Raw genomic sequence first — 27,999 nt, 5'->3', positions numbered from 1 at the left:
TATGGAGAGAGCTGCTGGTCTCTCAAAAGAATTTGACCAAGCTCTGAGTGGACTCTGGGACATTGTCAGGGGAGGTCTGGGTTAGGAGCTTTGTACTGTATTTATCTGTGTTCATGGTTTTGTTCATTGTCGTCTACCTGCTGCTGTTATATCAGCTATTCAGCCTCTTAGATGTTTCGTTGTGTACTGTAACCTAACTCACCCATCATGAATTGGTTATGAATTATCATGTAACCCCCCCCTCCCCCCAAGTGTCATGTCCAGTGTTGTGGTGTCTCCTATGTCCTATTATATTGTATATTTTCTTTCCCATGTCTGTTATTGTTTTGTCCTTTGTCTCTGTTTACTTGCATTTTTGAAAACTCTAAAAAAAAACAAAAAACAATACTTATAGGCAACTAGTCATTATATCTTCTGCTCCATGAAACACGTTAATGCTCAGTAGTACACATATATGGTTCTTTAATGTATTTGCATTGTATGGAAATGCCTTCATTTTCAATGGGTATGAACGCGGCTGAAACAGGTGCAACCCAAATATTTCAAAATTAACATATTAATATAATATTATAGTCATTATGGCCTTTAGAAAAATGTTTCTTTTGGGAGGTGGGGTAGTGCACTATAGGCCCCTGTGGTGCAGCCTAAGCTTTTGTCCTTGATTGGATTTTTTTCCCCTTACATTACTTTAAATTTTATACTTTAAGTAGTTTTGAAACCAGTACTTTTACACTTTTACTTGAGTAAAAAGTTTGATATGATAACTTCTACATACGTATTTTTAAACCCTAGTATCTATACTTCTACTTGAGTAATGAATGGGAATAATTTTGACATCTCTGAGTATCAAAAGAAGGTTTAATACACCTGTATTATAAAGATGAACGATGAACTACCAGCTCGGCGTTTGATTACAATGTCTGGTGGGCGTGTCCGCGCAGTAACAGCGCCCCTTGCGGTGGTAACAGGTAACAGGTCAGATGATCGGGTCTGTGATATATTGTAAATACTCAGCAGCGATCCGCCGGGGCCATGCCATCATAACCTCTCTGAAATCACCTCCACTACAGCCGATATTTTCACAAGGAGACTCTGATTCCTCGTACGCCTGTATTTGATCCTGCCCGCCTCGTCTTGGCGTGTAAACGTGCTGGTAAAGTATGTACCGGTCACTGTACGCGTTTCGATCCGCGGAGCCCAACTCGCTTCACTTCGCGGCCGGAGAAAGCTTCCTAATCCTGGAGAGGAGCAACAAACACTGGTGGCTGGGGTCCCGCTGCAGCTCGGGGGACACCGGCTACATCCCGTCCTCATACATCGAGAAAATACAGGTGAAACCCCTTTTCTGAACCGGCAATTCCCCTACTCTTTTGTCTCTATGAATACAAGCTGTGACCAAGTCGCACCCTGAGGTGAAGTCAAATCTAGTGAACGCGCATTAACGGTGATGGGATCGATACAGACAGGTCCCGTGTTACTACTACAGTATGTGTGCAGCAGGGCAGTCCGTGTGAAAGCTGGATGTTGGATACTGGGAGGAAGAAAAAGCATGTTTTCTGAAGCCAAACATAAATAATTTGCAAGGGTTGCATCATGGGGGACTTGGCCTTCTGCACTGCAGCTGCTCACTGCGACAGAGAGGAGATGGGACAGGAAAGGATGGATCTGTCAGGATGATACAGGATAGGAAATGAGACAGAACAGAGTCAAGGACAGGACCACCAGGACACAAAGCCTCTGTTTATAATCAACTAATCTAATATGCTGTTGTGATTCTGTCTCTGTTTTGTCATCAAAAGCTTATCCAAACTATTCCCCCCTGTGTTAAACATGGAGCTATACTTCCTTCCACTTGGATTTTCTCACAGTCACACCCTCATGTGCTCCACAGTGAGGATTTTCTAAGGACTCCAGCTTACAGTGAACTAGTCAGAGCATGTATTTAATGAAATCACAGGCTCACTCACAGCAGCAGGATAGGTATGCTCTCTCCTGTTCAAAATGCCATTGTCTGTGGAGGTTTCAGGAGCCTGAATGTGAAGCCTCAGTGATTAAAAAGCAGTTTTTTGTTCGTTAACTGCCCTAGTTTGATCCTGCCCGGAGTCACACACGTCCCCGAGCGGCAGATCTGCTTTGTTTAAAGTTTAATAATTATTGCAATGAATATTTAATCAGTCCATGTTTTCTCTATCTGTCTCTGTGTGTTTCTCTGCCAGGCTCCAGAGCAGGACGAGGTGCTGCAGTCGATAGACAGAGCCATTGAGGGAATCCACAATGTTGCTCTGAAGAATGGAGGCAAATACAATCTGGAACAGAGGGACGTTCTTCAGTGAGTACAAAAGCAAATAATACATTTTAAAAAGGACTGATTTATGTTTGTTTTTTTGTCTATGAACCCTTATCTCTTCCTCTTGTAGAAAGCTGATTCATCACAGAAAAGAGACTCTTGCACGGCGGAGTTCCTCATCCATCAGTCACAAACAAGGCATCCCATCCTCCAGCAGTGAAATTTCTCTCAGCCAGACTCCTCCGCCCAACGGCCTTAACCAAAACTATGGACGACAGGGGGGCGTGCCACTATCAGGAAGCATGGACAATATGCAGGGAGAACAGGGTTTTTACCAGGTAACACACAAGATTTAAAAATTCAACGTGGTTTATGCCTCAGAGTCTGCTGCTGAAGCTCATTTTATTTCTTTGTTTTTTTCACCCTTTTTTCTTTTCTTTATGTTAAACACTTTTAATTAATAATTTGGAAGTGCCATGTCCATTGAGTTTGCTTGCTGGTTTGCAAGTATAACTCCCTAATAATCAACACAAGTTTTAAACACAACTCATCAGCATGGATAAAAACATGGATTGATTATTTCTTATGGTGACTATGTGACTGAAATGACAATTCAACCAATATGATTCTAAATTTTGCATAATAAAACTGCATTGCCTTGCATTGTACTGTGTTATGACCAGGAATTCAAATATAATTATTTAAACTTTTACTTTTTCATTAACAAACAAAGGTGGTCCAAAAGGTAGAAATCTGTTGGATGTTCAAGTCAGCGGCAGAGCCAGGAGATGGCCAGGGGTGACCCTGGCCACCTCTGAAAACTGATTGGCCACCCCTGTGGCCACCCTGAAATTCTTAACCATGACTGGCTATTTGCCATGTCAGAGGCATTACTTATATTGAAATCAGCTATTGTGTTTCAACAAGCTGCAGAGACAGTAGTTTCTGTGGATTTGAATATTATTTTTGTTGATGCTTTGACTTTGGACAATCATCTTCATTTTGAGTTCGTAAATAGTTCAGTTCAGCAGATTTAAATGTTGATACTCTCGAGTTACATTTTTAACATTAGAAATCCACAAAAATATATATTTTTTAAAATTATTTTATAAAAAGAAGTGAAAGTAGATGTGATTATTGGAAGTAACCCTCCTAGGCTTGGGGTAAGCCCCTAATGTTTTCCACGCCTGGCCAACCCTTAACAGTCAGTGCCCCAGTTGGCCACCCAAATCAAAACTATCTGGCTCTGCCACTGGTTCAAGTTAACCCAAAAGCGATCTGTTGCACTGGATCACACTTTATTATGACCAATTCATGTTGATCCATTACATACAATCTGAATACAATGGGTTTTGATTTGCAGTTGTAACCAGTTGTAACATGAAAGTTCTAAGGACGGGAAGCAAGGCTGGATGCATAAAAACACACTTATAAATAGTCCCGCACTTTAAGCTGTACATGTTTGATTTAAACCACTTCTGCTTTCCGCTGCAGGTTCCTCCTCAAGCTCGACGTGCGGCTCCTACCACACCTCCTCCTCCTGAGAAACAGCGAAACAATCGACGCTCAGGTGAGAGCAGCAGTGCATGCACAGCATTATTAATATGTTTGTTTTATAGATTTAACACAGTACAGTGTTTTTTGCTGGCTGCTGCACCTTTGTTCAAAAACTGCTAGTTCACAAACACTCTATTCTTAGTCAGGTCACTCCTACTCTCTCTCCTCTTTGTAACTGGAGCTCTCCCTCTCTCTCTTGCTTTCTCCTTCTCAGTAGAGCCAGAGGTCCCCTCCAGAGTGTCCTCCCTCCCTCCATCTCCTGCTCCCTCCCTCTCAATCAGCACCACCTCTCTAGATACTGGCTCCACCCACTCTCTGGTCTCCTCTGATGTTAGTCTGCCCAGTGTGTCGAGCACACCCCCTCCCCCTGTGCCATCCCGTGTGAAGCCCTCTGCACCAGCTCTGGACGTGCCCTCCTCTGACTCCCCTCCTCAGCCGGCTCCTGTAAAAAAGAGCCCGGCTCCACAGCCTCCCCAGTCCTCAGCAACCCCTCCTCCTTCACAACCTGCTGTGGAGGACCAGCCGGAGGTTGATTGGCCCGTTGCCCCCCCTTCTGTCGCTGAAAGCCCTCCTGGCAGCCCCACTAGCCCTGAGCCAGTTCCCATGACCATCGGGGCCGAGTTGATCGAACTGGTACGGAAGAACACAGGCTTGAGCTACGAGCTGTCGCGGGTCGCCGTGGGCGTGGTGGTGGGTCACCTGCAGACAGCCTTACCTCAGTCCTCCTCTGCTCTGGAGCAGGTCCTCCTCTCTCTGGTGGAGAGCAAGGTCAGATACGTTTACTTTACATTATGTGGATTCAGCATCCTGGGGCCCTGCCAGCTTAAAGGAGAATACCGGTGTAGTTTAGTGTTACAGCTTGGTCTGCATTTAGCTGACATTTCTCAGAGAGGACAGTTCTCACAGTATCACTCACTCATTTCCTGTTTGTGCCCTGCAGAGGCAACGTTTGCAGTGTCAAACCAAGCTGGAAATCAACCACTGATTCTCCCTTGGCAGACATTTCTGTTTTTTCTTTTTGGTGTAAGGTTGTTGACAGTGGGAAGAGTTATGTGACTCCCAAACAGGAGTCACTGAAAGCTTCTGGCTGCATCCTCTATTTACACGGTGACACCTGCGCACACTGGGACCCTGCTCATCCAATGAGAAAGCCTGTCTGCTCTTTATGACACTTAACATGGGTCACTAAACACCTCTATTACAGAGAGGTGAACGTAACTAACGTGTGGGCTGTGGTTTTGTCAGCTTTCAAATTTAATGTGTTGTTTTTATGTTTACTACTGCACCAGATGGCTGGAACAGAAATACACTGTCACTTTCAACTCTCTCATAAACCACTTTCTGTTGCAGTGTGAAGCTGCAAATAAATCCAGTGTACACCTACTACCCAGTACTGAAGCTGATAATAGTATAGCATCTCGCTTCTAAAAAAACAGAATAGAGATGTGAAGAAAGCAAATACTGGGCCTCATTTCAGGTGCAACATGTAGCAACTTTATTAGGCAACTATATTTACCCTCTGTCTCACGGAATCTAATCTGATCTGATGTGATCTGATATTTGAGATGCAGCTTTGAAAGAATGACGGCTAATTCTCTGGCTGTGTTATTACCGGTTATAACACGTCTTGCTAAATGTAATCTCTTTATAGATGATATTATGTCAATGTTCAGCTAAAAGCATCTTGCTACAATTAATGCAAGTTTTAAGATGTAAAACCATGCAATTGTTCTATCTTACTTTGATGTTTAAAATCTGTTAAAATGTTGTCAATTCCTTCCAAGAGGAAGTCTTGCTCTGGACTGATATTTCAAGTCAGGGGCGTTTCTAGGATTGGATGTTTAGGAGTTCTGAGCCGGGCAAGATACACTTCACTGTTATGTGCATTTTAATGAAATTTCATTCCCACATTTGTGAAAGAAAAGTATAACACTTTTTGGGAAATTCTGTGACTAAACCATCAAATCTGATAAAGGTTATTTAAATGCTGTTATTTAAAAGAGAAATGGATGGAATTGTAAAAGAAACATATGGTAACCGTAATTTCTGGGGAAAGACAACTCATTTTGATACAGCAGCTCCTAAACATACACATAAACAGTATGTATGTTTCTTGAGTAAACTACCCCCCTATAGTGAGTACCAAAAATACCAAAAATTGAGATTGGAGTTATTTTTTTGACTTTCATTTGAAATGCAATGCACATCATGTAAAACGCAGGGGAGCTGCTGTATTTTTGTTGTTAAAATATTACGTTTCAACCAAGTACTGTGTGGTTTTTAAACTTTTCTAGCTAGCTAACTTGGACATACAGTAAAAAAAAATCTCAAATTTTAAGGGTACTTGGATTCAATTTAGAGGTGCTTCACCACCCCCAAAAATGGGCTAGAAACGCCTATGTTTCAGGTATCAGCAGAAACAGGTGTGTCATGATGTTTTTTCTCTCTCCAGGATTTGAGCGCAGGGCTACCTCAGGGTCAGGTTTGTCATGATGAACAGAGGCTGGAGGTGATCTTCAGTGACCTTGCACGTCACAGAGATGACTCCCAGCAGCGAAGCTGGGCGCTTCATGAAGACCACGCTCTCATCGCCTGCTACCTGGAAGAGCTGCTGAAAATACTGGTACGATGCACAGAGCAGCTGACCTCTCTCACCTGCAGCAGATGTTTTGAAAGTCATAAGTGTCTCTGTTTTCTCATTGAAAAGTCCTGAGTGATTTTTTAACACATCTAAAATTAGATTTCAAAGATAATTTTGTCATACATTTTGTCAACTATAATTGATTGATTTTTTTTCTTGTTTGATTTATTTTGCTGCCTTGCTTTTCTTTTCTTTTTTCTTTTTTTGCACTGTTTTCCTTTGCTTTTATTGTATAATTTCATCTTCCTGTAAAGCGCTTGGAGAATCTTTTAAAGCGCTTTTATAAAGAAAATGTATTATTATTATTATTATTATTATTATTATTATTATTATTATTATTATTATTATACAGCACTTTTGAAAATAAAAGTTTCAGGGTTTCCCACAGTGAAGGTATTAAGTATTGAACAAACATGGGACACATATCTCTGGTGATCCATCATGAGTATTTATGTATTATATTAACAGAGTTGAAATAGATTCAGTTGTGTCAGGAAAGACACTTTCCAGGGAGAGCTGACATCATTATAATATGTGAAGTTTTTTACGTGGGATCAGTCTGTGATGTCCCCGCAGGACTCATCCAGATGTTGTGCTGTAAATTCCAGACATGTTTGATAGGATCAGAGCGGCTCAGACGACTCTACAAATCCAACAGTGTGGTTTAGGACTGAATCTGTAAACTCTTCAGGCTGCCAAATGTTCTATGTTGGCACTTTGTCCTGACCAGAATGCAGACCATGGCTTTGATGTCCTGATGAGTTGTTAATGGGATCCATAATCCTGTGGTGTGTTCAGGAACCACAGCAGATCATAAACTAGCATAGTTATGATGTTACTTTAGCATAGCTTACAACTGAAAGCTGATTGTTTTTCCCTCCCCAGACTGATGCTGAACCTGAGGTGTGCAAGAGGATGTGCAAGGCCAACCACTCCGAAAATGTGCTGTCTCTGGTTTCATATTATCAGATGGTAATTAAATGATAATGAAGACATTTGTTTTTAACACCTTTTGATCTAAAAAATAATAATAATGTGTGCTCAGGGAAACGTTGCTGTCAGCTACTTGTGGCTGTGGCTCAGTGGGTAGAGTCGGTCGTCTATTGATTAGATTGTGGTTTGATCCCAGCTCCTGCGGTCACATGCCGAAGTGTCCTTGAGCACGACACTGAACCCCAAATTGCTCTCGCTGTTGTTCAGCAGTGTGTGAATGTGTACAAATGAGATGGCCCTTTACATTAGCAGCCTCTACCATCAGTAAGTGAATGGGTATGAATGGGTGAATGTGACAAGTAGTGTGTAAAAGTGCTTTGAGTCATCAGACAGACTAGAAAAGTACAAGTCCATTTACCATCCATTACATGTTTATCTTTCTAAAAAGACTTAGCATCTTTTAGAAACACCAGTGTTTAGCCTGGATTACCCTAGTAAAATATTTAGCTGTATCTTTGGGATGCTTTGTGTGCATTCAGTCAGCGCATGCTCATTATGCAATTGTGTGTCTGCAGGAGCACCGTGTGTCTTTACGGCTGCTGTTGCTTAAAGTGTTCGGGGCCATGTGCAGCCTGGATGCTGCCATTATCTCCACCTTCCTCAACTCCATCCTCCCAATGGAGCTGGCTAGGGACCTTCAGACTGACACACAAGGTGCACTTCTTCACTTTCATAGTTTCTTGTTCACCTAGTACTCCTCAAGCTGAACATTTTCACATTACTGTGGTTGACTCTTTCTTGCCTGTTTTACTCTCCCTAGAACATCAGAAAATGTGCTACACTGCTTTGGTTCTTACAATGATCTTCTCAATGGGTGAACAGGTGCCATATCACCACTATGGTAAGAAATATTTAAAGCTGATTGTTTCTTACAAACTCTTGTGTATGATTTTACCTCTGAATAGAAACAAGCACTTCTTGTGAACTACGTTTATTATTCCAAAACAGTAAAAACAACTTTGTGTTTGGCTCCATGATTAAACACTCCTTCTTTTAATCTGACTTGATTATTATGATTATTTTTCTAAGCTAATCTAAAAAGTTGTGATTCATCCATTAAAGGTTGTATTAAATGGATCATGTATGCTTTATTAAGACATAATCCCTTCCCTTCCTGCTTTCAGAACACTTGAATGCAGACTTTGTTCAGTTTCTGTTGGGCGTGGTGGAGGACGGGCTTCCCTCTGATCCCACTGAGCAGCTGCCTGACATCTTCCTGAACCTCTTACTGTCCTTCAACCTGCACCACACAGGTAAGGAAAGCCACCATACAACATTTCACAGCCGATGGTTTAATTAGTCATAGCAAGAAACTCACGGTAGAAGTCTACAAAAAACAAAAATGGCTGCATTCAATTCACTTAAATAAATACTTTCTTTGTCTTCTGTTTGCAGCACCCAGCAACAATGTGATCATGCAGGAGCTGAAGAAGAAAAATGTCAAGATCCTGTCAGAGAAAGTGCTGCTGCTTCTGAACAGGGGAGGTAAAATACCAATATTTGTCATGCCTCTCATCTAGCAACTAGGATTTCAATGTCCTTACTCACTTTTATTCCTCCTCCCATCCAGATGACCCTGTGTGTATGTTCAAACACACCCCACCCGCACCGCACTCTGTGCTCAAGTTTCTGCAAGATGTTTTTGCCAGCAGAGAGACCGCTGACATCTTCTACAGCACTGACATGATGGTGATGATTGATATCGCTGTTCGGCAAATATCTGACCTTTCACCTGGAGATAAGGTGAGACTAAATCAAACTACAGATTAGAAAGAAAGTGAATTGACTAAGGAGGTCTGGAGATTATTAATTATTTATTGCTTCTAAATTGATCAATTACTTGATTGATGAAAAGAAAATACACAAAGAAAATACAGAGACAAATCTGAAACATTTCAATGTAAAACAATCTATTGGAGAGCCCATTTACAACAGCTAACGTTAGCATCCAGTCACTGAGTAGAAAATGTTTCTCGTAGCTAGGAAGTGGCTTAAAAATAATATTTCCTTTTTTCCCCTTTTTTTAACATTTAATATTATTTTATTTTATTAAGTGTGCAAGGGCCAAAATATGTCAGTACATTCTGTGTTTCAAATAATTAGTCATCTTAATTTAAACAAAACCAACCAACAAACAAACAAACAAACAAAAACAAGCAAAGAAAATCAAATTTCAGTTCATAGATGCTGTTTGTGTTATTCATTCACATTACAGTTATATTAGATTGATCTCACAGGTAGTTTGTATCCCTTACACACACTCTGACATGTTTACACTTGTCCACCCTACCACTTCACCGACTTATAGACTCAGTGATTCTCAAATGGGGGTGCACGCGGTACTTAGGAATACTGCAAGGGGTACTGCCAAATGTAAAAAAAAATGCAAAAAAGTTGCATCACAACAAATAAAAAATAAAAAATCTGATTAAAAACAACTTTACAACAGCATTTATTTTTTATTTCAGTGCAACATCAAATAGGGCACAATTTCCAAATTGAGCATATTCATTCATAAAATATATTATTTGCAAAACTGCTTGGACCAGACAACCTCTGTCTGTTGACGTCATTGTTCAGCAAGCAATCACGTACATTTGCATGCTAATAAAAGCGCGGCTAGGAGGATAACAATGGACAGGTGGTTGAAATGCTTCTTGTTTGACACAAATTAATCTGTGTGCTCCTTGGGCCATCAAAGGTTCTAGCTGCCTCAATCTTTAATTGTTTCTGAAAAAGTATAGAATTTGTGTCATCTTTCATTTCAATGGTATTATGTTACTGTAAAACCACATGCATACATTTATACATGTTATTTTCCCATATCATTTCCTGAAATTGTTTCTCAGCCATACAAGGGGGAAATTGTTTTTGAAAGGGGGTACACAAGCCAAAAAAGTTTGAGAACCCCTGCCTTTGAGTATATTGTAATCGGGTGATTTTGTGTCTTCTCTCAGTCAACAGAGCTTCATAAATCTTGCTCCATATACTGTCAAATAGTTTTTCTTTGTTGCTGTCCTCCGATATTGTCCTTTTAATACTCAGATAATATTTCATGAGTGTTGAAAACTAATGTTTCCTATTAGCAGTTTTACACAACACAATAGTAAAGTTCTTAAATTCCTAGCTAATGTTAGCTCAGAACAAACAACTAGCTAAAGTACTTCCCAGCCAAATAAGTAAATTATTATATTCTTAGCTAACCTAATGTTAACTTACAGCAAATAACTAGCTAAGCACTTCCTAGCTAATCTTCTGTCCTCGCTAACATAATTTTAAAGTGGAGAAAATAACTACTTTAAGTACAACTTGTAATATTTAGGAAGTGCCATCATTAGCATTAGCTGTTAATTAAAGGTGAGCAATGTGTTATAAAATATGCTGTTTTACTTAGAGATATGTGGATATTTGCCTGATTTTCATCTTTTGTCTTATCAGTTATTCATTTATAGAGAAGTGATAAAATGAAAATAATTGTCAAACACACTGCATGAATATCCTGGAACACAGCAACACAACTTTTAATAGCATGTGGGTGTTCCACCCTGAGTCTAACATCAGAGGGAAACAGACGCTAACTAAATAAACTTCCGGGTCAAAAGTTTTAGAACACCCCAATTATTCCACTTTTTATTAAAATCCAAGCAGTTCAAGTCCATTGAATAGCTTGAAATGGTACAAAGGTAAGTGTTGAAGTGCCAGAGGTTAAAAAAAGGTAAGATTACCCAAAACTGAAAAAATAATGTACATTTCAGAATTACACGAAAAGGCCTTTATCAGGGGAGAAGAAATGGGTTGCTGTTCTGCAGCAATTGAGGTTAGTCAAGCTTTGAAAGTTGTAGAAATAATGCCGCGAGTGTGTTGTTCAGCTGCTATATCTGCCAAAGGTGGCTACTTTGATGAGTCAAAGGTTTAGACTACATTTTGGTTTATGAATTGATTCCATGATTTATTGTTGTAATTCAATTGTTTATTTCGTCAATGTTTTCATTTCAGATCACAATAAGACATTGAACTACATAATTTTCAATAAAAAAAATTGATCTAAAAATTCTAAAACTTTTGACCAGTAGTGTATGTTGAATAATTGTATTTCTCAAAATGTCCTATAATGATGTATGAGCGGTTTATTTCCTTGACTAATTGTTATCTCTCTTTCTCTCCCTATAAAGCTGCGAATGGAGTATCTCTCCCTCATGCACTCCATTGTACGCTCAACGGACTACCTTGAGCACCAACACCGCCTGTCTGACCTGCAGGGGGCACTGCAAAGGATCCTCAGGGAGGAGGAAGATCCAGGAGAGGAGGACGGGTGTGCCACAGCAAAGCAGATGGATAAGCTAATCGTACAGCAGATCTACAAGGAGTTTCCACAGATCTGTGAGAACCAGGACTAACCATATCAGTATCAGACTCACACACTGTAGTCTGCTCCTGTCTGCTGCAGGGAGGTACAAAAAAGCTTGAAGAAGAGGAGTTGAACACCCCGTTTTCTGTGCCAGTTTTGCCAATTCTCTCTTGGAATCTGTCCAGGGCTGCAGCTTGCTGCATGCTATTTTTGCCGTAGGAGGTATGTTTCCTCCAAGAAGAAAATATATGACAAATGCTCAAACATGTAAGGTTTAGTCAGTATTGGAGATTAAAAATAGCCAAAAATATAGGCCAAACCTTAAAGCTGTTTCACAGTGGGTTCCTAGCAATAACAACTTCAAGAATCATACATGAGGTACCTGTATGTACTCGGTATTTTGAGTTTAAGTAACAGCAACCAAGACTAAACCCTTTCTGAACAAAATTACCTTTAACAAATCTTATTTTTAAAACAAAGTCAAATATTTTGAATTAAAAAGGCGGATCTTTCAGGAAGTAATGTTACAGATAATAGTGCCATAGGTTGAACTGTTGTGAGAATACTTTCACCCTTAATGTGCTTCCCTGTAAATGGGACCAAACTACTGTGTGTTACTGAAAAGCATTATTTTCTTAATAGATCAAATGCTCTTAAAACGGACTTCTCTGTCATTCATCTCTATGTTCATCATAGTTAGATTAAAAGCCTAGTGAAATATAGTGATAAAAGCACATTCTGACCTTGTTATCATTACTAAGCAGTTGGCTGCGTAATTGCTGCTACATATCAGATGTCTCCTGTGGCTGTGACTGCACTTTTCTGAATCTGGTACTTTTGTCTCTTTAGCTTTTCAAACACTTAAAGATGGTCGCTCTGCACTTACATATGTAAAACTCCTTAAGCATCAGAACTCTGACATATTACAGATTCTCGTCTGTTGGACTATTTGTCCGTATGCTGCATTCATGTTCGATCTTACTGTGCTGCACTAAGGCTTTCTAGCAGCTTGCACTCTCGCTGTAATAAAATCAGTATTGGCTGATATCAGCTACAGGTTTTTAGAGATGAAAGTGTTTGCCCTGACTATTCAAACAATTAATTTCAGTGTTTCATCTCATTCGATTCTCTTTCTGAAATTCAAGGGAATGGAAGTACTGAGTATTTTGTTTGTCTTCTGGAGTTTTAATGCTCAATACTTGACACTGACATAAACAATTCCTTGTTTCTCCATGATGTAGTGATTGTCGTTTCCCATTTTAAACTTTGACTTTTTTTTGTTGTCCCTGGCATGACTTCCCTGGAAACTTGTTTCTGAGAAGGTAGACACAACCCAAGAGAAGTGATATCAGTATTTAGATAATATCTTACTGTTCATTCAATAATTATTTGTGTCTGTTTACAGCAGTGTAAGGGGGTGAGTGTCTCTTCTTACCATTATTAACATTGTCTGCAAAAGTGCTGCAACTGTGTAATAATACAACTAATAAAGCTATATTTTAACAGTGCAAGTGGTCAGAATGGTATTTCAGATGAAAACTATGTGCAATAGAAAATGAAACCAAATTTATTTTTTTAACAAATTCTAGGTCACGGTGTTAAACTCAGGACACAACTAAAGGAGTAGAGGTTTGATTTAACTTGGACTAAAGTTTAACTTTTGAGTGTGATCAAAAGCAGAAGACTGAAGCACCTTTGTATCTTTTCTCTTAGGGCTAAATATGAAAGAAAATTGATTACTCATTGTCCTGTATCTCATTTTTCCATAGTTTGCAATCAAAACATATTTTGATTTTCATCTGGTGACTTTCGTATGTGTAGTGTAGGTATCTGTTTTTTTCCACCTTGCCTTTTGTTTTCTTTCTGCTTTCCTTCATTTAAAAAAATGTGTATAGCATTGTTTATAATAATCGTTGAATGGTTGCATGAAAAATTGATTTAAAAAAAATAGCCCCTGCTCGCAAAACAATTATTCATGGTACCTACTTCTGAATTACAGTATACAAGAGAACATTTAAGTCATTCTAGAAATGCACCTGCATATACTTACAGGTCTAACAACAAATTGTTACAGAGACTTTAAATATATAGTATTGTGAATAAACAGTGAATGGGGTTACACAGTGTCTTCCATCTGTAGTATCAACATTATATCTGGAATAAGCTTAATAAACTGAATACAACATGCTTGGTGTTAATGAATGGATGAGGATTAGGGCCACCAGAGAAAAAACAAATATTAAGGTCAATTTTTTTAATTCATATTATTATTATGAGAAATAAAGTCAGAATTCTGTGAAAAAAAAGTCAGAATTCTGACTTTAATCTCAGAATTCTGACTTTTTTTTCTCAGAATTCTGACTTTTTTTTTTCTCATAATAATAATAATTTTTAAAAAATGAAACAAAAAAATCAATTGACATGACACAAACGCATTTCAGTTTCGTTACACTTGTATTTGACCATATGAAATTATAAAACCTATGTTGATTCACGTTAACACGGTAGATGATTAGGGCCAGAAGGGATAAAAAACAATTAAGGTCAATTTATTATTATTATTATTTTTTAAATTATTATTATGATTATGATTATGATTATTATTACTATGAGAAATAAGTCAGAATTCTGACTTTAATCTCAGAATTATTTTTCTCATAATAATAATAATAATAATAATAATAATAATAGTAAATTGACCTTAATTGTTTTGTTTCTTTCCTGTGGCCCTTATCCTCTTCCGTATTAATGCGAACTAACATAGGTTTTATAATTTCACATGGTCAAAGTGCAACGAAACTGAAATGTGTTTGTGTCAACATGTGATTATTTTGTATTATTAATTTGTTTGATTTCCTCAAGTTTCAAACAAAGTGAAGTTTCTCCCCGGGCAGCAAACAGAGACGTACAGTATAGGGCTGTGCGGCAGTCTAACCAGTCCGGGTAACAAAGTGGGTGAAAGGTCCACCAGGTAGCAGTGACAGCAGATCACAAACGCACATCCCAGAGCCACAGTCGACCAGGTGAGATGGTATCCATTGTATCGTGTTTTTTTTTAATGTGGGTGAGTTTGTTTTCGCTCCCTGGTTCATTCATGCGCTGCGGTTTTGTGTGTTTTGTCTTCCTGCAGAGCGGAAAGTCAAAATGTCCAAACAGCCGCAGCAGCAGATCAGCCCGCTGAAGAACTTCTTCGCCGGGGGCTTTGGAGGGGTCTGCCTAGTCTTCGCGGGACATCCACTCGACACGATTAAAGTGATATCTGCGCTTTTGTGCCTCTCTTACACTTTGTGTGTCGCGTTAGGATACGACCTGGGCAGTGCATCCAATGACACAGCGGCCAATGGAGCTAGTTACTACAGACAAACATATGTCAGAGTGAAATATGTGCAAATCTGCAGTAAGGTTAATATAAGTGTTAATGTCACTGCAGAGAGCTCCGGGTACCAGCTCAGCCTGCTGCAGCCCTTTGACCCACATACAGACAGATAGTGTTATATGACTCAGCTCGCTGCTGGTGTAATGGCTCCCCTTACTGCCAGATGTCACCTGTTCCTTCATTACACCTACAGCAGATAGATCAATACTCTTGAATGGAGCTAGTCTGATGAACCTTCCATGTAGCCAATAGTTGCTTATTGTTGTTATGTCAGTGCTTGTTCATTGGTCAGTCATAACATCATTGCAGTTCAGACATGTTGGAAAAAAAAGAGTTTGATGGCTCCTCATGAAAACTTTGACACGTCTTGTGACTATGAAGTGACCCGATCAATGTATAACATTTTCAAAAATAGTTTTTTATCATTTCAGGTCACATTGAAATTGTGTGGCCTCTTGGGAGCTGAGTAATACATTGTAAACAAAACATCACAACTTCTTACTGAGTAAACTTATTACAGCAATAACGGTCAGCAAACAGTTTCCTGTTTACTCATCCAGAAGAAACATGTTGAACTAACTGATGTGTCAACCAGGCTAATGTTCATGAAATATTTACACTACATATTTTTATATCACTGCCTGTGTAATAGTTGATGTCAAACCCTACCAATAAGGAGCTGAACTGGGGTTACAATTGGTATATAAAGATAACACAACTGGGATTATTTTATATTTTTTCCATGTGATGTGAAAACTAAGTGCACTTTTTTTTTTTTCTCAGGTGCGTTTACAAACTCAGCCCAAACCGAAACCGGGAGAGAGCCTTCTTTACTCTGGAACCATTGATTGTTGCAAAAAGACCTTAGCCAAAGAGGTTAGGACACAAACTGCCTTCATCTCTGGCATGGATAAGATAAAATATTTCCCAGTGTTTCCTCTGATGTATTCCTCGTCATCCTCTTCCTTACAGGGTATGAAAGGTCTCTATAAAGGCATGGCTGCCCCCATCATTGGAGTCACTCCTATGTTTGCTGTCTGTTTCTTTGGATTTGGACTGGGCAAGAAACTTCAACAAAAAACTCCCAATGATATCCTGACGTAGGTGAAGCTTTGTTGAAATAGGCTGTGCTGTAATTGTCCCTAACTCTCTCTGGATGATAACATGTAATCACACCATCTCCTGCAGGTATCCACAGCTGTTTGCTGCTGGGATGTTGTCTGGAGTGTTCACCACAGCCATTATGGCTCCTGGAGAGCGAATCAAATGCCTCCTACAGGTCAGAGCATGTGGTTGGCCATGCTTTCATTACTTCACATTCTGGAGAGGTCTTGTTTGGAATAGTGTTTTTTTTATTTATGCAGACCCAGGCATCAACAGGACATGTGAAGTATGCTGGACCCATGGACTGTGTCAAACAGCTGTACAGACAGTATGGGATCAGAGGCATCTACAAAGGCACTGCTCTGACTCTCATGAGAGGTTAGTCTTTGATCTGGTTGAGTCTTAACTTGAGGAGTTGCTGTTAAATTTAACATTTAAGAAGCATGAGTGAATAACAAGAACACTACATGGAAAAATGACATAAACCATTGAAATTATGACGTGGGGTTTCCTGTAGACAAACAAAGGTGCTGTTTACATTTAGTGTTGCTCACTAAAGCACTAACTGAAAATACCTGAGGGAAAACAAACACAATAAAGCACTTCAACATCTTGCTGTTAGAGGTGAAAAAATATATATCTATATATCTATATATAGATTTTTTCTTATTGTATATATTTGTTGTTTTGTTCTTTATGTAGCTCAAAAGATTAAACTGATTTCTTGACTTAAATTGTATCACTTGATTCAGCATCTTTTTCAGGTTAATAAAAACTAGAAAGGAAAAAAAAAGTGTATAAGTTGTGATCTTTCACCTCATGTATTTTGTCAGAAGAACTTCACTTCTTTATGTTTAAGTAGAAATATTTACTGTTATCAATATAGTAACGGAGCAGTTGAATGTAGATTTTTTTTCACATACTGTGTGTCAAACTCTTATTTGTTCCATATCTCAGATGTTCCAGCCAGTGGGATGTACTTCACATCATATGAGTGGTTAAAAAACCTCCTCACACCTCCAGGGAAAAGGTGAATAACTGTGGTCAATATTTGTTTTTACCTCACAGTATGTACAGCCCTCTGTGATACAGTTAAAAGGCTTCAGCTGATGAGTTGAACCTGTTGTCTTTTCCCTGCAGTCACAACGAACTCAGTATTCCTAGCGTGCTATTTGCTGGAGGAATGGCCGGGATCTTTAACTGGGCGGTTGCAATTCCACCCGACGTGCTCAAGTCTCGCTTCCAGACAGGTCAGTCTCTATATTAAACAATTTTTAAAGTTTATTGATTCATTCACAGATAATGCTTTTACTGGTTTAATTTATGAGCTGTCTTTATTTTATACATCTACTGCTATATTAATGAAATGTAAAGGACTATTGCTGAATTCTCTCTTCTTTACACTATTTTACTGATTCAGTGTTTGGATTTCCTTTTTTCTACCCTTTTTATTTTCAATGTTAGCACTTAACTGTTTAAGTCAAGTATTTTTTTCAGCTATGTTTCCGGGTATTGAATTCATTTTAGATTTAACTTCTGTAAGGCATTAAAAGGTGCTTTTTAAAACTTTGAATAATGAGATAGTCTGTAAACAGTTTGTGTTTTTCTACTGTCTAAGTTTCTTCAATATCCAGGTACTCTTATATTCAGAGCACTGAAAAAAAGTCTGATGACATGTAAAACAACAACAACAGATCTAGTTTGTTTCTTTTGTATGCTTGGGAAATCTTTTTTTGTCTTGCAAGCAAATGCGTCTGAATAAGAACGTGTCATTTGCTCAGTTAACGTATGTGTTTTTCCTTCAGCTCCGGAGGGGAAATATCCAAACGGTGTCCGGGATGTTCTGCGGGAGCTGGTCAGAGAGGAGGGAGTGGGTTCTCTCTATAAAGGCTTCAATGCTGTCATGCTTCGAGCTTTCCCTGCTAATGCAGTGAGTACACTGACTTATTTTTTACACTGTGCAGGGTTCAGGAGGGCTGAATGGTATATCGGACATCAAGCTGTTTCCACTTTAAAAAGCCCCACGAGGAGGACCTCGATGATTAGAGGCAGCAGTTTTGTTGATCCATTTAAATTTACATACTCCAAAGCGCATTCTAATCATTACACTAAGCTGTGCAAGTGTTTTTAAAAAGGATGTACAGATAAGGACCAAAAGTAAGCAAAACAGTATTTTGATTCACCAATACACAAAATAGATTTCAACACCTCAGTATACAAAAAAAATGTTTTTGTTCATCCCACTGGAATGTATATTTCAAACCAGTGAATCTTCCTCTCTTGGTATTAGCCGTCTGTTACAGTTGCTACAGAGAAGCATCAGTATTTTCCTATGATCTCATCCTCATATTCTATACTTTTTCACTAATACTGACTGTTGTCATCTGACAACGTAACCACAACTCACGATTAACTAAAAATATTGCAGTCAACGAGCTAGATGCAGTATAAAAAGTGAGTTCCTTTTTTTTTTTAAATATTATTTTTATCGTTTTCTTTTTTGAGTGCAAAACCATCACAAAAAAACTTTTTACTTCCCTTTAACCCCCCACCCCCTACATCTCTTCCCACATAAATGAAGTAAGAACAAAAACAAAAACAAAAACAGGCAAAATAATAGAGGAACAAAAATGAGAGAAAGGAAAAAAAAAACATAGGCCAAAAAGAGACTGTTCATACAACTGCGAGTTTCATATTTCATGTGTGTATCTTTTTAAAAATAAAACATATCCTTTTATAGAGGGATAAGCAGCCCATAAACTTCATGATATAGTTAAAAAGAAGACTTGATAAAATAAAAGATAAATAATAAAAATAACTAAGTAAGAAAAGTCTATCTACATATACACAAAAAGCGAGTTCCTTTGCTTTTAAATTGTTTTCATTTTTACCTCTTCCTTTTGGACATGCATAACACAGAAGAACCCAATTATTACAAGTATTATGAGGGATAAATTACACTTTTTTGTTGTTGTTTTTTTTTCTAATAAAAATGAGAACATTCAATCGAAAATGAAAGCATCCAGATTTGTAAATTTTTCAGTTCCAGGTCAGTTTACCAAGTAAAGACCTTCATAATAAAAGTTAATTGATAGATACTTAAAACATCAGCAAAAGGTAGATAAAGGCACAGTTATTCTTTAAATCAGCTGAGGTTAAATAATACATTTTATACTCTGCACAGGAAAATAACAAAAATGATTAATTACATTACTATTTGACACAAACTCAACTGCTTTGTAAATGTTGTTCTTTTTTTCAGGCTTGTTTCCTGGGATTTGAGCTCGCTATGAAGTTCCTGAACTGGTTCGCACCAGACCTGTGATGGAGGCTGCTGATTGCTTCGTATGTGATACCTGGAAAAGGACTGTTTAACACAACGCAGTTATAAGCAGAACACACACAAACTAAAGAATCATACAATACCAAGAGATTATAACAATTTTTAAAAAATATACTTGATCATATTTTGAAGTGTGAGGTAGTGTTTAGTCTGAGGAGTTGTTAAACCTGCTGAAAACTCGGAGCTGATGACTCTGCACTGGTGCCGGTACACAGACACACACTCTTAAACGAACAGACAGTCGAATGTTCTCACTCCTCTTTGTTTGACTTCTTTCCTGATTTTTTTAATCTGTTATGTTTGTATGATATAAAAAGGAGTGCATTGAACATGTTGTGCCTTACCTTTGTTATCTGCGAGCAGGTACACATATCAGGAAAGAGGTGCATTTTTTTGTACTGTGTGTTAAGTCTGTCAGCAATACACACCTTTCAGACAGTCTGTCAGGTCACATTCCATCCTGTGGCCAGCAACAATAAGTACGCCTTCTGTTTGTTTAAATGTGAAATTATGAGAGTAGTCACTATGAGATTGAATGAACGATTTGTGAATATCAGCATGTATAGAAATAAAAAGGAGAATCCATATTTACTAAATAGACTTGGCATTTTTTTAGCTTATTTTCTTAATTTATTTGTATTATTTGATTATGTTTATTATGGGGCAAACAATGATGTCTTGACAATGAAACAAGCTAATTTTACCAGCGCTATAAAAGATCCAAACAAATATAGTTCAAATTTACACGAGACAACATTTATAATAGTAAAAGAAAGACAATGCTTTTTTAAAAAAAGGGAAAAATGTAAGAAATAAAACTGGAAACTCATAAAATTTATCCACCAATACTATAACAAAAAAGATCAATTAACACTCCAAAAATGGAACATGTATACACCAGAGAAGGGGGGGAAATTTTTTTCTTTTTTACATTGGAGTGATTTTTGTTAAGTCTGATTATGGTTAAGGGGAGTTTGCCTCAAAGCTTGTAGACAAATCTAGTCCCTCCAGATTCATGATGAGTGCTCTGTTCAGCTGTGGGTGTGACTTCAAATGGAGGCAGAGGGAAAGTGGGGAAGGACTGAGTTACATCAGTTGTCTCAGCTTCATATTTCTGTTTTAACTTATTAAAACCTCACTGAAAATTCAGCGATAAGACTTTTCTATTCAGTCCTATTCAGCACTCCCCCATTTTCAACTATAAGCCCACTGGTGTACAGTGAACTGACCGCCACTGTACCTCCCTGGATCTTTATTGATTTTCTGCATGATGTGGCATCATATCCAGTAAGTCAAACTATTTGTTGCTCTTCCATTGTCCTGACTGCTCCAAATGATCAGCCAATCAGAACTGTTCAGCACTGCAGGTCCCACCCTGAAAGTCCTTGTACTTTTGAGAAGTAGTACTCCCTAAACAGGGACCTCTTTAGGAGTTAAATAAGTCCAGGGGACTGTTCCTTGACTTAGCATACCTCCTGATGTACCCACAGTAGTCCCTGGGGGAAGGTTCCTGCAGTGGACACACAGCTGATAAAGAAGATCAAAATGCAGAATATGACTCCTGCAGCAACATGGTTTCATGAATTCATTTTTAAAAGCTTTAATGAGAGTTTCCAACAAAAGTAATCAACAGGGCTTAAATCCAAGTTTGCACCTATGTTTTTATTGTAAGACATGTTAATTGTTGTCACCTGGTTTATTCTTATCCCTCCCTTTACCATTTCTGTTTTATGAAAATGGAATTACTTCTTGTTCGTTGTTGATCCCTTCAGAATTTTGAGATGGATTCACATCTGAAATTTAAAAACAAACATCTCCCTCTCTCCTTCTCTGTTGTTTCTTTGCTATATTATCACGTTCTGATGAATAATCCATCTGACAGCCTTTAATTACATGTGATGTGAAAAGTCCTGATCAATACTTTCCAACAGGCCGTGCTGAATACAGAAAATCAATAAGCTGCTGACTGTTAGAGAGAGTGTGGGACAAAGGGAGGAGGAATCACATCGTTCCTGTGATGACAGTACAGACAGATGTACTTTAATGAAATCTATTAGACAAACTGATGCTGAAATTTGATATTTCAAACTTGTGTTTGTGGTTCATTGTAAACTCTGTGACCTCTGAGCTTTAGTGATGAGCACTGTGGAGATACCGGCTGGTTTGAAGGAGCTGCTGCAGGGGTACACAGTGGAGGTGCTCCGTCGCAGGCCGCTAAACTTGGCTGAATTTGCCGTGCAGCATTTTACAAAAATTCTGGAGAGTCAAAAAAAGGAGCCAAAGGCTAAAAAACGCAACTTCAAACCTTCAAGGAAAGGAGTGACTTTTGAAACCAAGTCGAATAAGGACGATGAAGAGCATGATGAGGAAGAGGAGGAGGAGGAGGAGGAGGAGGACACTATTAGTAAGTACTGTTATGTTCTTTTGTTTCCTGCTCCAAATTAAAGAAGCATTTCCCAACAGCACACACAGAAAATGGAAAGACAAGCTCAAAACTATGACTGACATGTTACAGCCAGGCAAACCTCCCTGTGTATAAAGAGCAGGGAAGTGTGTACAGACACACATAAGACACATTTAACATTAATTCAGATCACATGATGCAAAATCACTGATTAACTCAGGCAATTCATTTTGTAAATAGAAAAACACAATGTACAAAAAAAAAGAAGTCATGCAGAAAGTCAAGCAATAAGGGATGAATATCTTATTTAAATTTTGAAAATGCATTCCCACTGTGTTTCTCCCCACAGAATCAACAACAGGCAAATACAATCGCAGAGTTTCAGGTCAGTAAGTAGACCATTCTATGTAACCCATATTAAACCATATTGACTGTACACTGCACAGTGTTTGAACTTGCATGTCCTCTTGCAGTTTGTGCAGAGGCATACAACCCTGACGATGACGAGGATGACGACTCTGAACCTCGGGTTGTTCATCCAAAGACAGACGTGCAGCGCCGCAGACTTCAGGATGCCTGCAAAGACATTTTACTGTTCAAAACACTGGAACCGGTACAGTACAGAAAGGATGAGACAAACTAGTTGTCCTTTGATTACTTTTTTTGGGGGGGTGGGATTTGAACATGTTGAGTATGAGCTGCTGGAGTCCTTACTGAAACACATATAGTGAAACATCTTTTCAAGTCTAAGCTTTTTGGACTTGTGTCCAGTTTGTCTAAAAATAACCTGTAAATCCTACCTTTGAATGACAAAGCACTAAATAATTCAGAGCTGGAGTACATCTCTAATCATATGCTCTGCTTACTACATCCAAACTACAGAAGCAGTATCCATTTTCATTATGATGCTGAGTTACATCAGTTGTCTCAGCTTCATATTTCTGTTTTAACTTATTAAAACCTCACTGAAAATTCAGCGATAAGAATTTTCTATTCAGTCCTAGCACTCCCCCGTTTTCAACTATAAGCCCACTGGTGTACAGTGAACTGACCGCCACTGTACCTCCCTGGATCTTTATTGATTTTCTGCATGATGTGGCATCATATCCAGTAAGTCAAACTATTTGTATGCAGTATTTTGAAACAAACAGTGAGTGTATTTTACCTTTGTTTCCACTATCATGTCTTTTTGTATTTGTATGTTTTATGTAAAGCACTTTGAGTTTCCTCACTTTTGAAACATTTCTTCTCTACAATCCTCCAGGAGCAGTTCTCTGAGGTGTTGGACGGCATGTTTGAGGTGTTGGTCAAACCTCAGGAGCACATCATTGACCAGGGAGACGACGGGGATAACTTCTACGTCATAGAGAAGTGAGGGACAGAAATGCTCTGTTCAACCTCATATGTTAGAATTGGATGATGATTTTTGGTTCATGTCTGTGTCTGTCTATTTTTCAGGGGTGTGTATGATATTTTGGTGGATAAAGAGGGAGTGAATGTGTGTGTGGGAAAGTATGACAACAAGGGGAGCTTTGGTGAGCTGGCTCTCATGTACAACACACCGCGAGCTGCTACCATTGTTGCAACACAGGAGGGCGCTCTGTGGGGGCTGGTGAGTCATACACAGCATTTTGAGTAACAGTTTATCACTGCAGCATACACTTTCTAAAGGAGTGTATGAGGCTAATAATATATGAGTTAAAGATTAAGATTCAGACTGAGTCAGACATTTTCAAATACATCTATAACTACAAGTCCACTTTGCTGCTGGAATAAAATTCAAAGTAAAACTGACACCAAGATAAATCACTTGAAAAGTGTTTTTTGAAAATCTTTCAGGATCGAGCCACATTCCACAGACTAATTGTTAGAAACAACGCAAAGAAGAGGAGGACTTATGAGGCTTTCATTGAGTGTGTTCCTCTGCTGAAGTCTCTAGAGGTTTGTATCAAATACCAAACTCTTTACAGACAAAACAACTGTAGAGCTGATGAAAGTCGTGTTGTCTTTTTTTTATCGGGGAAATTCTTTCCTTTTCTTTCACCAGCTCTCAGAGAGAATGAAGATTGTGGATGTTTTGGGAGCTCGAGGGTTCAAGGATGGAGAGCGGATAATAACACAGGTGTTATTATGAGGCATTTGCTGCCCTATCTCTCGCTGCCTTTTTTTGTTTGATTTTAGCAGGTTACAGTTAATGAATGTGGTGATTTAGGTGTTTTCTTGTGCCTGCAGGGGGACGATGCTGACTGCTTCTACATAGTGGAATCAGGAGAGGTGAAGATTATGATAAAAAGCAAAGTAAGCATTCAATATTCTGAGTAGTATCTTCGGTTGTTGGATTTTGTTTAAGGGAGGCCTAGAGTTCTCTGGTTTGATTAAAGTTTACATTGATCCTGCAGTAAATGACTGCAGAGCTCAGAGTTTGCTTTGTGTATTCTAATTGATCTGTATCTGTGCTAACTTTTTCTATTCAGTAGACATAATAATTATGATGTTGAACGATAGTTAATGACTGTGTTTGTGTGTGTATGTTACAGACGAAGGCAGGTCAGCAGGATAACACTGAGGTGGAGGTCGCTCGATGTTCCCGGGGACAGTATTTTGGCGAGCTGGCGCTGGTCAACAACAAACCTCGAGCAGCATCTGTTTATGCTGTGGGGGAAACCAAATTGTTAGGTATGTCACCAGTGTGTCTCTCTCACTGTTGAGGAAGTAGCACTAGAACAATCAGTATTACACTTATATTAGTACTAATCAAACAGTAGTGTCAATAATCAGACAAAAAAAGGATTGCTGCTTGACTCCTATCAAAGTTATTATCATCAAAGCAAGCAATCTTAGTATTCAGGGTCTACTGTAACAGACATCCATCCCCTCTATGATGCCAGCTCTAACACAATTTGTATTGAAACATCAATTTTAAACAAAGAAAGCCCCTTTTCTTTGACTTGAATATATATCTATGGCCAACTCTTGGACATGTTTTTTATCATGAAATCATAGGGAATAGTTCTGCCATATTCAGGATGAGTTCTTGACAGTTGATGATATTTTAATCTCAGCGAAATGTTAAATTCCAATTAAAAAAGTTTGGACACAGAGCAGGGGCAATTCTAGGATCGGATGTTTAGGAGTGCTGAGCCCGGAAAGATACATTTCTATGTTTTGTACATTTTAATGCAATTTCATTCCCACATTTGTGAAAGAAAAGTATAACACTTTTTGGGAAAGTCTGTGACTAAACCATTAGATCTGATAAAGCTTATCTAAATGCTGAGCCACAGCAAGAGAGAAATGGATTGGAATCATAAAAGAAACAAATGGTAACCCTAATTTCTGTGGAAAGACAACTCATTTTGATTCAGCAGCTCCTCAACATATACATAAACAGTATGCATGTTTCTGGAGTAAACCAGCCCCCTATAGTGAGTACCAAAAATACCAAAAATTGACATTGGAGTTATTTTTTTGGACTTTCATTTGAAATGCAATGCTTGAAGAAAACCTGATGCAACACATTGACATGCCCCTGAAACATGTTGCTGGCACCAAATTTCCGATATGTTTTTTCACAAAACAATAACTTTTTTCAGTTTCAATATTCAAAATGTTGTCTTTGCACAAACCATGATTTCCAACTTTTTTGGAAGTGGAGTTAAAATATTATTTCCCCCAGAATCTCTTTATGTTGTTCTGACATGTCAAGTAGATTGTTTTAGGGAGTGTTCTGTTCCTGGCTTATATGAAGTAATGTTTGAACTGATTGCATTTCTATATAATAAAACTAGTCTAATAACTTCAGGGAATAATTTATAGGTTCCAGTAAAATAGCCACAATATTAAAACAATTAATTTGGTCTAACATCATCTTTGCAGTGTTGCCATACCAAATACCAAAACTGAAATAGAATTAGAAATGTGTCTCTCGGAATAAACAATACAATGAATTTTGGATAATACTATTAAAATATACTATTAAAAAAACAGGAGGAGAATGTGATCTCTTTTCCAGAGTTATTAAAACATATTTCTACTGAAATCAATGTCCCTTCATAAAACCAAGCCATACCCAACCCTCTGATCTCAATTAACTCAAATTCAACTTTGCCCCCTGTTTGTGGCTTAAAATTTGATCAAATAGTTGTCTCATGGAAGTTTCAGCATCTCACCACTATTCTTCCAAAAAAAATTCACACGTCATATTTACCAACCAAGAGCGGAGTAATGTGTCTGTAGTGGTAGTGATAAGTTACTGTAAACTGGATCATACCAGAGCAGACACATATCACCTCATTCAACAAATCTTACTTGTTGTTGCAATATGCTGCTAACCAGGTCAGTGTTTGTTTGGACAACATACATTAATCTGGTCTACAGTCCCCTGATTTCAACCTAGCAACACCTAGGAGATGAGGTGGAGCAGGTAGACAACATAAATGTTAGGAACAAAAACACGACATGTGTCAGATGACATCTATGAATAATTACACTCAAAAACTTCAGTCTTTTCATGTGCTCAAGAAGGGGTCAGAAGAGGCAACCGATGAGGGAGGTCTTGATATGTGGGCTTTAGAGACCTGATTATATCCTTGATTTTAAACTTCAAGGACTTAAGTCTTAAGCCTGCAAAGGATTACAGAGCTCTTTCACAGAGATAAGTCAGACAAATCCATAAATCTGGATTCCTGGTGTTGCACTGTAGTTTTATAAATGATATCCACTGATGCAGGTTCTTTTTTCTTCTTAACCCTCTGTTTAACACCACATCAATACTGAAAAACAAAGTGTATACATGAAGCATGCCCCATATGCCCAATGTGAGACAAACCAAAGACAGAAAAACTAAAAAGTATATTTTAGAAAAGAGTTCATTGAAAATGTATTTATGCAACACGGTCTGCCTCTGTGCAAAGGATGAGAACAAAAATAACCCAATGTTATTTTCTTTCAGTTATTGACATCCAGGCTTTTGAGCGTTTGCTGGGACCCTGTATGGACATCATGAAGAGGAACATTTCCCAGTATGAAGACCAGCTGGTGGCACTCTTTGGCTCCAGTGTTGATTTAAAACATTAGGTGTATTTTATAAAATGAACTAGTATTTCAGTCAAGCATAGTGGTGGTATGTGTAACACATGAGTATCTCCCCTCTGTTTTATTTGTATTAAAGTGTACTGTTCCTTGCACAGCTCTGCAAAGAAATCCATTTTTGTGTCATAAATAATTCATTATGTGAAAAGCCTGGTTATTCGCCAAACAAGATTTAAGAAGAGTTAAGGTTGAGCACATATATTTAAATGAGAAGTAAAATATTGTTTTCAGCAGAAGAGCTGCAGTCAGTTACTTGTTAGTAACCATCGTAAGTAACATTATCATCCTCATGACAGGTTTCACTGATATACTAACATTATTGCAGCTGAATCAGAGATAAGTCTTTATTTTAAAATGTCTTTTTTTGTCAAACCATCAGCCTCGAATACCAAATTGCAATCTGTGAACCAGTTTAACATCAAGGTGATCATTTCTAGTAGCTGATGAAGTCGCCTGACCAAAGCAGAGATGAGGAGTGAGTAACAGAGAGCCTGTATGCTTTTGTTTCCTGAAATAAGTCTTAAAACATCAGTAACTATTAAACAACTTTCAAGCAGCTCCCTTTGCAGCCCAAAAAGGTTTCCTTTGTGTCACATATGCAGCTCTTCCAGACCGATAGATTTTGATTAAGTCAATAAAGGTGACTTTCCCTTTCTATTGAAAAGCTGTTTTAACATTGCACTAAAATTGTAAAACTAGATCTAATGTTTAAGTTTCAACAGGAAAGTTGAATAAGATAAGATAACTTTAATAGCCGCTAAGGTACAAGTTATCAGAATATTCATAATTTTACAGGCCAACGTTATATAAGTGTTTGCAAAAATAAAGTTCAAGTCAGTTTAGTTTACTGTGCTG

The 27,999-nt window shown here is 38.3% G+C and overlaps 3 protein-coding genes across 3 annotated transcripts; all 3 read left to right on the top strand.

Moving 5' to 3' along the window:
* Nucleotides 1-981: 981 nt before the first annotated feature.
* LOC117814616 (NCK-interacting protein with SH3 domain-like) lies at nucleotides 982-13,334 on the top strand. Its single transcript, XM_034686068.1, has 13 exons — nucleotides 982-1,331; nucleotides 2,217-2,329; nucleotides 2,418-2,625; nucleotides 3,782-3,857; nucleotides 4,059-4,612; nucleotides 6,297-6,467; nucleotides 7,371-7,457; nucleotides 7,994-8,132; nucleotides 8,239-8,319; nucleotides 8,603-8,731; nucleotides 8,874-8,963; nucleotides 9,049-9,221; nucleotides 11,651-13,334. The coding sequence occupies exons 1-13, from the start codon at nucleotides 1,161-1,163 to the stop codon at nucleotides 11,873-11,875; spliced, it is 2,217 nt and encodes a 738-aa protein (XP_034541959.1). The 5' UTR covers nucleotides 982-1,160; the 3' UTR covers nucleotides 11,876-13,334.
* A 1,382-nt stretch (nucleotides 13,335-14,716) lies between these two features.
* On the top strand, nucleotides 14,717-20,245 carry slc25a20 (solute carrier family 25 member 20). Its single transcript, XM_034686394.1, has 10 exons — nucleotides 14,717-14,849; nucleotides 14,957-15,078; nucleotides 15,986-16,078; nucleotides 16,175-16,302; nucleotides 16,391-16,481; nucleotides 16,567-16,684; nucleotides 17,264-17,336; nucleotides 17,447-17,556; nucleotides 18,112-18,236; nucleotides 19,569-20,245. The coding sequence occupies exons 2-10, from the start codon at nucleotides 14,971-14,973 to the stop codon at nucleotides 19,629-19,631; spliced, it is 909 nt and encodes a 302-aa protein (XP_034542285.1). The 5' UTR covers nucleotides 14,717-14,849; nucleotides 14,957-14,970; the 3' UTR covers nucleotides 19,632-20,245.
* Nucleotides 20,246-21,785: 1,540 nt separating this feature from the next.
* On the top strand, nucleotides 21,786-27,234 carry prkar2ab (protein kinase, cAMP-dependent, regulatory, type II, alpha, B). The gene is made up of 10 exons (XM_034686307.1): nucleotides 21,786-22,053; nucleotides 22,415-22,438; nucleotides 22,527-22,666; nucleotides 23,318-23,424; nucleotides 23,512-23,665; nucleotides 23,893-23,994; nucleotides 24,101-24,175; nucleotides 24,286-24,351; nucleotides 24,591-24,729; nucleotides 27,005-27,234. The coding sequence occupies exons 1-10, from the start codon at nucleotides 21,786-21,788 to the stop codon at nucleotides 27,127-27,129; spliced, it is 1,200 nt and encodes a 399-aa protein (XP_034542198.1). The 3' UTR covers nucleotides 27,130-27,234.
* The last annotated feature ends 765 nt before the right edge of the window (nucleotides 27,235-27,999 follow it).

This window comes from Notolabrus celidotus, chromosome 1 (genome assembly GCF_009762535.1).
Source record: "Notolabrus celidotus isolate fNotCel1 chromosome 1, fNotCel1.pri, whole genome shotgun sequence".
NCBI lineage: Eukaryota > Metazoa > Chordata > Actinopteri > Labriformes > Labridae > Notolabrus > Notolabrus celidotus.
This window is presented reverse-complemented; position numbering and strand designations above follow the sequence as displayed.